The sequence below is a fragment of the Salmo salar genome, chromosome 01, assembly GCF_965601325.2.
Source record: "Salmo salar chromosome 01, fSalSal1, whole genome shotgun sequence".
Taxonomy (NCBI): domain Eukaryota; kingdom Metazoa; phylum Chordata; class Actinopteri; order Salmoniformes; family Salmonidae; genus Salmo; species Salmo salar.
Window position 1 is genome coordinate 86,286,998 of NC_138291.1, and position 13,113 is coordinate 86,300,110.

General features: G+C 39.8%; 1 protein-coding gene across 6 annotated transcripts in view; it reads left to right on the forward strand.

Moving 5' to 3' along the window:
• The first annotated feature begins 115 nt into the window (after positions 1 to 115).
• LOC106611767 (histone acetyltransferase KAT6B) overlaps positions 116 to 13,113 on the forward strand; it is a 40,730-nt gene continuing 27,732 nt past the window's right edge. For 2 of the 6 annotated variants that reach the window (XM_082977580.1, XM_014212372.3), the window contains exons 1-2: positions 1,658 to 1,827; positions 2,788 to 3,726. In XM_082977580.1, the coding sequence (XP_082833706.1) occupies positions 3,076 to 3,726 (651 nt within the window). In that variant the 5' untranslated portion in view covers positions 1,658 to 1,827; positions 2,788 to 3,075. Of the gene's footprint in view, positions 437 to 1,656; positions 1,828 to 2,787; positions 3,727 to 13,113 lie in introns of those variants that run through there. The other 4 variants (XM_082977571.1, XM_014212362.3, XM_082977597.1 and 1 more) reach the window with 4 other exon arrangements.

Consider the following 13,113-nt stretch of genomic DNA (forward strand, 5'->3'; position numbering starts at 1 on the left):
ATACAGCCCTGGATAAAGACATCAAGACGTGTTGCAAAAAAAAATGTAATCTTCCCATGCACATCCCGGGACATTTTAATGTGAAAAGTGAAAGTGACATTACATTTGCCGCTATGATCATTGGGGAAGCGCTACTGCTACAGGGGCGACGGTCTGCTCCACTTCACTGACTGAAGTAGGGATGTCTACAGTGAAGAAGAAGGGGGAGGGAGGTACCACTTTGTCACAGGCTGCTATGTAGATTAACCTTTCAATTAGTTGTTATCAGGTCCTCTGTCTCAGCGCGAGCCTTCAGCGAATCGTTTAGAGATTAAAAATACAAGGAAACCCCCCTATGGATGTGCCGCTGTGAGTGTGATTATTTATATCCGATCGTCGTTTCAGTCATCGTGTTAATAAAGAAGAGGACTGTATCCGATAAAGAAAACTTGAAGAGGTAACTACCAGCAAATATTTACGGTAGCTAGCCGATGCCTTTTTCTCTCACTGGTAACATGTTCATCCTTGCATAAAACTTGCGTAATTTGTTTTGCCTCCTTGCCCAGCGTCGGATCATTTTGTAAACGATCTAGCCTACATTACGAGGAGACTGTATATCACTGACTAATAATGTGTAAACGAGAATGGACCTGCGAGTCGAGTGAGAAATGGATGGATCGCGAAACTGTAGCAATACATTTATTATTGAGGCACAGTGAAGATGCTGCTACTCCGATTTCCCGGGTCAACTACTCCGTTTGTAGGCTATGTGGAATTTCCCCCCCATGTGTTTATTTTCTAGTCGGAAATGCAGTGCAAGATAATACAGATAATAAGTATTGTCATAATTTACACGGTAGAATGTTGATGATCGCTGTAGCCTAACACAGGCAGGCACTCGTGCTATGTAGAGAAATGTTACCGCTTGATGGATAAGAAATCCTGAATGATTATTTATAGTGTGCCCTATTTATTATGATGTAGCCCACCCGTAAACGTTTGGTAGCCTACATGAGTTGGTGAAAACTGAAATCAGTGAATTGTCGGTGCTTCTGGGAATAGGCTATAGTGAATTTGCACAAGAGTGGAAAATAAAATGAGAACACCAGTTTGTGGGGAAAGAAGAGTCGGATAGCATGGACAACCATAGCACGATAATAGCCCATCACCTTCAAACCTTTTAAAAACTTGCTGCTTTAAATCAGCAGTGAAGTCTTCGCCGTTTTTTTGCAAATAAATGATGGATTTAACAAACAACCAATTAAAGTCTAAAATGATCCAAATCATTTTAAAGTGTAACCAATTGTTTCAAGGAGGAGTCGTAGTAAAGGTGGGCTGTCGTTTGACACAGGATATAGTTTAACCAGAAATCATGAATTTAACCACTGACCTGCGGTAATTTTTGTTAATGAATGACAATCTAATTGAGATACAAAGGGTATATTAAATTGTCCCTCTAGTGCACCGACTTATTCAGTCAAACGATAAGTGCTCAGGGTAAATACAACATCAATCCATGATACGAGAAGACACCTTAAGAGGCGGTTCAATTGAGTGTAGTGACAGATCAAGCAGCCAACGCAGTCCCTTCTAAAGTGAGCTCATATATAATGATTGACATGTACTTTATCAAACCAGAAATCGGATCTTGCCTTTACAGCCAATATTAAAGTTGCTAGGGAGGGCACATTAGTGTAGGTAAGGTTTAATGAGACTCCATTGGATTGTAATCAGCGTCATGTCGGATTTATGTAAACTACAACATTGTAACAAAATGGCGACTGTTTAGGTCACGTCATTAATGCAGGCAGCAATGTTTTTTCCTACAACTCAACTGATACAAGCAAGGTTAGTTACATATTATCTTCTCGTTCGTAAGCGTCTCATGTTAGTTTGAACATAAATTGCCGTCATAAATTTCCGGTAACCATCCCTCCGCAGCTGTCAAAAAGTGCAACAATATGAATTGATCGTGTGCGGCTAACATTCAAGCTCGCGCCGACTGCTAAAATGAACAAATCCTTGTTTATCACTCGTTACGCATACAAGCTGTCAAACTCGCGTGCAAGAAGTCAAACTCCATTGCCATTCTTGTTCTACATTGTAGCTGATTTAGAAACACTGAGTAGCCTAGTTTAGTCAGCTGGTGATGTTACAATGAAGCATTTAACTATCAACAAAAAAAGAACACAAATTATATCACAAGTAATTCTGATAGGTGTTTTAACATATATTTAACAGGTTACATTTAATCTCCCTTGTTATGACTGTAGTCAGTGTCATGACAAATTCATCTTAATCATTATTTTACCACAAACTATTGCATGAGGTTAGGTCAATCGGTGGATTATAGTATCAGACTCAGACTACGGATTAAGGAACATTAGCCTATCCCTAACCTACCTAGAATCATCTTCAATCCGTCTGAACTGCTTTATAATCCATCTGTTTCTCTTGAGTGTTGTTGACCTTCATTTCATGTTGTCTTGGTCTGCTTTTCAGTAAATGTTATGGTGAGGTCTCAGAATATAGCCTAGCCTACTAATCCAAAAACACTTCAATTGGTCATGGCCCAACGTGTAAAGTGTATACTAGGCCAATCCCTCACAATTCACTACCAGTAATCAAAACAGTCTAGTTATTGTCTAATGTGACCATGGGCTACTAGTACTTGAGACTCAGTAAAGGTGCTGGGTGAAACAAATATATAGAAATTCTGGCTCTGTTATTGTTAGGGTACAGTATTGCATATTTTTGGCTTGTGATCTTATTTGACTGTTTATGACTATCTGTGTTTTTTCTTTAAAGTTATCATTTGGATCTTGAAGGAACTAACGTCATTCGAAGGAATCGTGTTCCAGGTCGGTCGGTAACTGTCCCAACCTTCGAGGAATTTACTATCTAGCTATTTTCATCTTATTTTGTTAGGTTACATGTGAGCTTCTACCTTGGAGGAGGATTTACTGCAGGAATGTATTGATGTCGAGGTGGAACATTACTTTTTGACCTTCAAGATGTGTTGGATGTATCAAATGTTTCACAACAACAAGGGATATTCTCTATGGATCACTTTTTCCTAAATCTCATTGTTTAACCATGGTGGAACTTGCTAACCCTCTGTATACGGAGTGGATTCTAGAAGCAATACAGAAAATCAAAAGGCAAAAACAGAGGCCTTCCGAGGAGCGGATTTGTCATGCGGTGGCTACCTTACACAGATTGGACAAGAGAACCGTTCTGGAGCAGTTGGAGTTAAGTGTTCACGATGGTTCCATTCTCAAAGTCACCAATAAGGGGAGCGTGTCGTACAAAGACCCTGAGCACCCTGGGAGAGGAGTATCTTCATCAACAACATCATCGCTCAAACCTGTTAGTGCAAACCTCTCTGTCCCATTGTCGAAAGGATCTATATGGAATCCCAGTGACCTTCGCCACGTTGACTGGAATAAAATTCTGAGGAGGGCCATCGAGGGTCTGGATGATAACCACGGTTCCTCTCTGAAGAACATCCAGAGGTACCTAAGGAACCAGGATGATCTATCACATGTCCTGGACAACCCGGGGTTTCAGCAGAGGTTACGACTGTCCGCCAAACGGGCAGTCAACAACGGCCGGCTGGAGAAGAACGGCCCACTCTACAGGTTGAACCAGGGGGGTAGTGGAGCGGAGGGGAGGAGCCAGAGGTGTCCAGGTGCTTCCCCATTGGCTCTTCAGTGTGTCACTCTTCTTCCACACGAGAGCGACCAGGTACAGTATACTAATACTAGGTTCTGTATATTTCTCTGATAGTAGCCTGCTGATAATACTGTGTATTCCAAGGCTTCTTTCACAAGGTACAGTATGCTACTCATAACCTGAAAAGGATTCGGAGGCTATCTCTGATGTCGATAATATATCCCCCTCTGGTAAAAAGCGTCTGCTAAATGGCATATTATCCCTTTAGCCGGCAAAATAAACGCTAGATTGTTGTTTGACCAATATGTCTCATTTTGGAATATTCAGTCTCATTTGGTTAAGGACTTGATGCTCGCTCTGATCATGCCTAATCGGCTTCAAGCACTGGGTGATGATGCTGCACTTGAGGAATGCAATTGGATGATAGCTGACAGTTTTGTGATGAATAGCAGAGCTCTTGTGGGCTTAAATCAAGCTGTTGTGATATAATATTGCTGCTTGGAAACACAGCTACTCAGTAGATCTTCTAGCTAGTTCAGTGTGTACTTGAGAAAACTACTAGGCCTTGTTGACATTTCCTCTGCTCAGGAAAATACTTTGTAACCAATTGGCCATTTTTTGCATTTGTTTGGCAGAATAGATGGGCTATGTTATTAGACAGAGAGTAAATAACGTACAGTAGCTTTAAAGTTATTTGTCTTTGAGAACATAGGGTTGTGTGTATTATATAATTTTATGGGTCAATTATTTTATACTATTACAATTGCTCAAATATGTTTAACAAGTAATACAAATCTAAAAAAGATAACTGACAAAATTATCAACACCCCTGTTTTCACTACTCCAGCACCCTCCCCTTGCTAGGATAATGACACTGAGCCTTTTTCTATAATGTTTTATGAGATTGGAAAACACTTTGGGAGGGATCTTAGACCATTCCTCTGTGCAGAATCTTTCCAGATCCTTGATATATATAATTTGGCCTGCGCTTATGGACTGCCCTCCTCAATTCAAACCACAGGTTTTCAATGGGGTTCAAGTCTGGAGACCGAGATGGCCATTGCAAAATGTTTTTTTGTTTTTTTTGTGGTCAGTTAACCATTTCTTTGTGTATTTTGATGTGTGCTTGGGGTCATTGTCTTGCTGGAACATCCAATTGAGGCCAAGTTTCAGCCTCCGGGCAGATGCAACCAGGTTTTGGGCTAAAATGTCCTAGTACAGATGATGATGCCATTGACCTTAACAAGGACCCCAGGCCCAGTGCAAGCAAAACAGCCCCATAACATCAAAGGTCCATCACCTTATTTTACAGTAGGAATGAGGTTCTTTTTTTGCATGTGCATCCTTCTTTCGATGCCAAACCCACCGCTGGTGTGCACGGCTAAAGACCTCTATTTTTGTAACATCTGACCATGCCACCCGGTTCCGGTCCAAGTGCCAATGCCGTTTAGCAAACTCCAGGCATTTACATGGGTTGGTTTCTTTCAATAAAGGATTTTTTTATGGCAACCCTTCCAAATAGCCTATTGGCATGGAGGTGATGTTTAATTGTAGATTTGGAGACTTGGTGACCCCAAGATGCAACCAAGTTCTTAATTTTCCAACTGTGGCCCTTGCGCTTTTCTTTGCCTCCCAAATCATCTTCCTCACTGAATGGGGACAAGATACAAATGCACCCTCTACCAGGCACGTTTACCGCTGTTCCAGTGGTTTTAAATTTGTAATAATTGCTCTAATAGTGGTAAGTGCTATATTAGGTTTTTTCTACCCATTGCCTGCTTTTTTGAAAGTCAACAACCATTTGCCTCATGAGTTCTGAGTTCCATTCATTTTTGGCTTTCCACATGGTGATGGATGACAAAGGGATTTTAGCCATGGAAGACCACAATACTGTTCCTTAAACTGAAATACATTTTAAAAAGTAGAATGTTAATGCAGATTTAATTTAGTTTGATTTGAATCTTTAGGGTTGCCAATAATTCTTTTTATTTACCTGTTAACCAAAATTGTTCTCTGATCAATTATATTAATATAAGATTCTTTTACCAGCTGATTTTATAAGATGATTTTTTTTCAGCAGCTGTGGCAGTTAGCGGAGTGAGGCTGAATGGGGTCTAGCGGGGGTCTTCCTGCATGGGGGGGGGGGGGTGGGTGTGTGTGAGGTCTTCCTGGGGCATATGTACAGTGCATTTGGAAAGTCTCAGACCCCTTAACCTCTTTCCACATTTTGTTACGTTACAGCCATATTCTAAAATGAATAAAAAAATAATAATCATCCTCATCAATGTACACACAATACCCCATAATGACAAAGCGAAAACAGGTTTTTTGATTTATTTTTAGCACATTTATAAAAAATAGACACCTTATTTACAGACATATTCAGATCCTTTGGTAAGAGACTTGAAATTGAGCTCAGGTGCCTCCTGTTTCCATTGATCATCCTTGAGATGTTTCTACAACTTGGAGTCCACCTGTGGCACATTCAATAGATTGGACATGATTTGGAAAGGCACACACCTGTCTATAAGGTTGACAGTGCATGTCAGAGCAAAAACCAAGCCATTCGAAGGAATTGTCCGTAGAAATCTGAGACAGGAATGTGTCGAGGCACAGATCTGGGGAAGGGTACCAACTTTCTGCAGCATTGAAGGTCCCCAAGAACACAGTGGCTTCCATCATTCTTAAATGGAAGAAGTTTGGAACCACCAAGACTTCCTACAGCTGGCCACCTGGCCCAACTGCGCAATCGGGGGAGAAGGGCCTTGGTCAGGGAGAAGGGCCTTGGTCTGGAAGGTTCACCATCTCTGCAGCACTCCACCAATCAGGCCTTTATGGTAGAGTGGTCAGACGGAAGCCACTCCTCTGTAAAATGCACATGACAGTCCATGGACTCAGACCATGAGAAACAAGATTCTCTGGTGTGATAAAACGAAGATTGAACTCTTTGGCCTGAATGCCAAGCGTCATGTCTGGAGGAAACCTGGCACCATCCCTACGGTGAAGCATGATTGTGGCAGCATCATGCTGTGGGGATGTTTTTCAGTGGCAGGGACTGGGAGACTGGTCAGGATAAAGGGAAAGAAGTACAGCGAGATCCTTGATGAAAACCGGCTCAGGAACTCAGCCTAGGATGAAGATTCAAAGTAAAATGTCTGAATACTTATCTAAATCTGCTATTTAATTTTTTTTCTTTATAAATTTGCCTTGTCATTACGGGGTATTATGTGTAGATTGATGAGAAGAAACTATTTAATCAATTTTAGAATAACACTAACAAAATGTGGAGGAAGTCAAGGGGTCTGAATTCTATGTGTGTTAGTACCAGTCAAAAGTTTGGACACCTACTCATTCAAGGGTTTTTCTTTATTTGTACTATTTTCAACATTGTAGAATAATAGTGACGACATCAAAACTATGAAATAACACAGATGGAATCATTTTGTAACCAAAAAAGTGTTAAACAAATCCAAATATGTTTTATATCAAAGTAGCCACCCTTTGCCTTGATTACAGCTTCACACACTCTTGGCGTTCTCTCAACCAGCTTCACCTGGAATGCTTTTCCAACAGTCTTGAAGGAGTTCCCACATATGCTGAGCACTTGTTGGCTGCTTTTCCTTCACTCTGCAGTCCAACCCATCCCAAACCATCTCAATTGGGTTGAGGTCGGGTGATTGTGGAGACCAGTTCATCTGATGCAGCACTCCGTCACTCTCCTTCTTGGTCAAATGGCCCTTACACAGCCTGGAAGTGTGTTGGGTCATTGTCCTGTCATATATAATAAAAGATGGGATGGTGTATCGCTGCAGAATGCTGTGGTAGCCATGCTGGTTAAATGTGCCTGGAATTCAAAATAAATTACTGACAGTGCTTTGCTTGTGACACTATCATGCTGCCACCTCCATGCTTCACGGTGGGAACCACACGTGCAGAGATCATCCGTTTCCTATTCTGCGTTTTACCAAGATACGGCGGTTGGAACCAAGAATCTCATTTGGACTCATCAGACCAAAGGACAGATTTCCACCGGTCTAATGTCCATTGCTTGTGTTTCTTGTCCCAAGCAAGACTCTTCTTATTATTGGTGTCCTTTAGTAGTGGTTTCTTTGCAGCAATTCGACAATGAAGGCCTGATTCACGCTGGCCTTCATGGTCTGCGTGAATCAGTTGATGTTGTGATGTCTGTTACTTGAACTCTGAAGCATTTATTTGGGTTGTAATCTGAGATGCAGTTAACTCTAATGAACTTATCCTCTGCAGCAGAGGTAACTGTCTTCCTTTCCTGTGGCTGTCCTCAGAGCCAGTTTCAACATAGCGCTTGATGGTTTTTGCGACTGCACTTGAAGAAACTTTCAAAGTTCTTCAGATTTTCCGGATTTACTGACCTTCATGTTTTAAAGTAATGATGGAATGTCGTTTCTCTTTGCTTATTTGAGCTGTTCTTGCCATAATATGGACTTGGTCTTTAACCAAATAGGGCTGTCTTCTGTATACAACCCCTACCTTGTCACACACAACTAATTGGGTCAAACGCATTAAGAAGGAAAGAAATTACACAAAATAACTTAACAAGGCACACCTGTTAATTGAAATGCATTCCAGGTGACAACCTCATGAAGCTGGTTGATAGAATGGCAAGAGTGTGCAACGCTGTCATCAAGGCCAAGGATGGCTCCTTTTGTAGAATCTCAAATATAAAATATATTTTGATTTGTTTAACATTTTTTGGTTACTACATGGTTCTATATGTGATATTTCATAGTTGTGACGTCTTCAATATTATTCTACATTTAGAAAATAGTAAAAATAGAGAAACCCTTGAATGAGTAGATGTCCAAACTTTTGACTAGTACTGTATTTTTTTTTTATATATAAAAAAATAAAAATGTAAGTGGCGACCATGATTTAGCAGCTGCATTGCACCTCTACTAAATGCATGTAGGGGGAAATGCTGTAAAATAATTTGAGGTGACTATGACTTGATTCTAGGGCCACTAAAAACTCTTAACCTTCATTGTTTTCTCTTGACCATGATGCATGAGACGTGGTTTTCACTCTGCAGAGATTGTGGCTCCATCACTCAGCAGTAACTCATGCTGCACGTGAACAATACTGTATTGACAGCAGTTTTGTACTTGACAAATGAAAAGGACTTTACAGTGAAGGCCAAGGCATTGGAAGGTTACTATTACTGTTTCCATAAAACAGTTTTCCTCCTCATCTTTGTGTAGAAGGTCAAAATGACAGTCTAGGGCTTTGGGAGTATAAAGTTGCGTTAACATGTCTCTCCAAGTTATGGAAAGGTTTCATTTATGTTAATCATTTGGTAATTTACTACTTTAAATAGTGTAGGCCTACAGTAGACCATTCTAGATTGGCATTTTCACAATTGGAGACATTATCTACCCTTCAGTTTCATTATGAATATCAGGAAATAACACCCTTGACTATACAGCCACAAGTTTGTGTTTGCGGTCAGACCAAAGTGAAACAGTTCTGTTGTAAGACACTGTCCTCCTGTAATAAAAAGCTTGTCATTACCAAGAAATCTATCCTCATAAGAAATGTCTTGGCCCTAATCTGTATAAGTTTGGAGTCTTTCAATTACGCTCAGCTCCTATGCTATTTGATGGTGACATCACTAAGTTCTTTTAGTTTACTCAAAAGGATGACTTCGTTCTAGTCCTTGAAGTTAGCGAGTAACAAAGCATAACTAGTGGGTATAGGAAATGAGAGTCTTGGAAAAGAGCAGTCTTGGGTCAAAGTTTATTAGATTCTAAAGTGAGTTTGGCTGCAACAAAGGCTAGGAATTTTTTTCTTCTCTCCCCTTACTGTTATGTAACCTGTTCTTCAGCACAGCTCTCTGCCTGGCTTCTAGAACAGCAGTCTTCTAATAGAACTCCACCCCCCTCATGGAACACAACTGTGCCTTTTTAAAGCACTGTAATTTCCTCTAATGTACTTAATTTGGAATCCCCTAGTCAATCAGTAACATCTTCTCTTCTTTAGCTGTGTGTTCTTTCTCTTTTTTTCTATTATTTTTCAGATGAGCACCACTTTTAAGGGTTTTTATTTTTCTCTCTGTTTAATCACCAATCGGAGGCTGGTCCCTACTGGAAAATATATCTAATGGCCAGCCCAGACTAGGCTAGCCACATTGGGTTTTTGCTTTATACATTTTTTTCTCCCCTGTAGCTCAGTTGCAACGCCAGGGTTGTGAGTTCGATTCCCACGGGGGGCCAGCACAGAAAAAAAAAAATGTATGAAATGTATGCATTCACTACTGTAAGTCGCTCTGGATAAGAGCGTCTGCTAAATGACTTAAATGTAAGTACTGTGTAAGTTGTGGAACTTGACTTTATCAACTACACTTATCATTTCACAATTGCACTAATATCATCAAAATCAATAGCTTACTACCTCAGCAGGTTTTCTTGGCTATTTCAGTGGTTCTTACCTAATTAATTAACTAGATTCACGTAAGAATTGTTAAAATAATTTATATTCCTAAAACATAAGTAGAAAATTATACTGTTGCCGTTTCCTGTTTTGATTTATAGCCCAGTGTCTCAACACTGGTTTTAAATGTCCAAATTCATAATCAATATGCTGAAGTAGGTTGTGATATTTTGAATACAAAAATTGCTCTTTACACATGTCAGTCTTGTGTTCAGATTACTTTTATTTTTCCAAATTAGAACTTTTCATGAACTGCAAACGCACATACATTTGCCAAGGGTCCACTCGGAGCTGGAATTGATTAGCTTGTTCTACTGTAATCAATATTGTGCACAAATTATCCACTCACATCGATATTGTATGGAAATTAGAGGTCGACCGATTCAGATTTTTCAACGCCGATACCGATTATTGGAGGACCAAAAAAAGCAGAATGTTTTATTTTTTTATTTATTTGTAATAATGACAATTACTACAACTACTGAATGAACACTTATTTTAACTTAATATAATAAATCAATAAAATCAATTTGGCCTCAAATAAATAATGAAACATGTTCAATTTGGTTTAAATAATGCGAAAATAAAGTGTTGGAGAAGAAAGTAAAAGTGCAATATGTGCCATGTAAGAAAGCTAACGTTTAAGTTCCTTGCCCAGAACATGAGAACATATGAAAGCTGGTGGTTCCTTTTAACATGAGTCTTCAATATTCCCAGGTAAGAAGTTTTAGGTAGTAGTTATTACAGGAATTATAGGACTATTTCTCTATATATGATTTGTATTTCATATACCTTTGACTATTGGATGTTCTTATAGGCATTTTAGTATTGCCAGTGTAACAATATAGCTTCTGTCCCTCTCCTCGCTCCTACCTGGGCTCGAACCAGGAACACATCGACAACAGCCACCCTCGAAGCAGCGTTACCCATGTAGAGCAAGGGGAAAAACTACTCCAAGTCTCAGAGCGAGTGACGTTTGAAACGGTATTAGCGTGCACCCGGCTAACTAGCCATTTCACATCGGTTACACTAGCCTAATCTTGGGAGTTGACAGGCTTGAAGTCATAAACAGCGCAATGCATTGCGAAGGGCTGCTGGCAAACGCAGAAAAGTGCTGTTTGAATGAACGCTTACGAGCCTGCTGCTGCCTACCACCGCTCAGTCAGACTGCTCTATCAAATCATAGACTTAATTATAACATAATAACACACAGAAATACGAGCCTTAGGTCATTAATATGGTCGAATCCGGAAACTATCATCTCGAAAACAAAACGTTTTTCCTGTAAGTGAAATACGGAACCGTTCCATATTTTATCTAACTGGTGGCATCCCTAAGTCTAAATATTCCTGTTACATTGAACAACCTTCAATGTTATGTCATAATTACGTAAAATTACGTAAAATTCTGGCATATTAGTTCGCAACGAGCCAGGCGGCCCAAACTGCTGCATATACCCTGACTCTATTTGCAAGAGAAGTGACATCTTTTCCCTAGTTAAAAGAAATTCATGTTAGCAGGCAATATTAACTAAATATGCAGGTTTAAAAATGTATTGATTTTAAGAAAGGCATTGATGTTTATGGTTGGAGCAACGTGTACCTAAGCGATTATATGCAACGCAGGACAGACTAGATAACTACACATGGTTGATGATATTACTAGTTTAACTAGTGATTATGATTGATTGTTTTTTATAAGATAAGTTGCTAGCTAGCATTAAACTTATCTTGGCTTCTTACTGCATTCGCGTAACAGGCAGGCTCCTCGTGGAGTGTAATGTAAAGCAGGTGGTTAGAGCGTTGGACTAGTTAACCATAAGGTTGCAAGATTGAATCCCCGAGCTGACAAGGTAAAAATCTGTCGTTCTGCCCCAGAACAAGGCAGTTAACCCACCGTTCCTAGGCCGTAATTGAAAATAAGAATGTGTTCTTAACTAACTTGCCTAGTTTTTTTTTTTTTTTTTAAATCGGCCAAATCGGTGTCCAAAAATACCGATTTCCGATTGTTATGAAAACTTGAAATCGACCCTAATTAATCGGCCATTCCGACATTTTTTTTTGACTGGATAATTCCAATGAATCACCACCTCACATCGGTTTCTAAATGACTTCAGGGATTGGCTTTCATTTAGATTATAGCTTAAGCCTCAAATCATGAATAAATTTGAGGCCAGTCATTTATGGGAGGAGAGAAAAAATAAATTATACTACGGACTGGCGCATATGACGACAACACGGGTATTAAACGAAAGGTATTAATCTGTTTTAAGCAATCGATTTTGTGAGATCGCGATGACTATAAACTTTAATACTAACATCACCAATCTGAGGTAAAAAGGATTTATTTCATTTTCCTGTTATTTTTGTGTGGTGAAAATGTATGTGTAATGTAGTAACACGTTCTGCCCATCCATAGGAAAATTAGCGTAAAATTTTAAGAATTAGTCCAGATAATGAAATATTTCGATTTGGGATGATAGTAAATGAAGCACTTTTTTCTTTCTTTGTTGCAACAATGACATCTGTTTCTCACTACTTTTTAACCATGGAGAGAGTATAAAAATCCCCCTAAAGACAATTTAACCAGGCGCTGTAGACTAGATCTTCCGTAGTGACTGTGCAGCAGCCTGAATCTTTCTCTACTCATATGCTCAGGCTACCGATTTGATGTAATAAAAAGCTAATCCTATTTGATTGGAACAATGCCTTTTTCATGCAGTTCATGTATAGGGCTGTGACGGTCATGGAATTTTGGATGACGGTAATTGGCCAGCCATTAGTTTGCAGTCATCGTAATAACCGTTGGAATAGCAAAACAACACACATTTTCTCTTCCTCTGCTCCTGACTGCATGTGCGGCCGTAGAAATGGAATGAATAGAATGGGCATCCCCAGTCAAGTCAATGACGGCATGATTGGTGGACTGGCGGCCATTGCAAGTGTACCCATAGGAGCAAAGCAGGAAGTGTACCCATCAATGTGCCATTATTTGTTG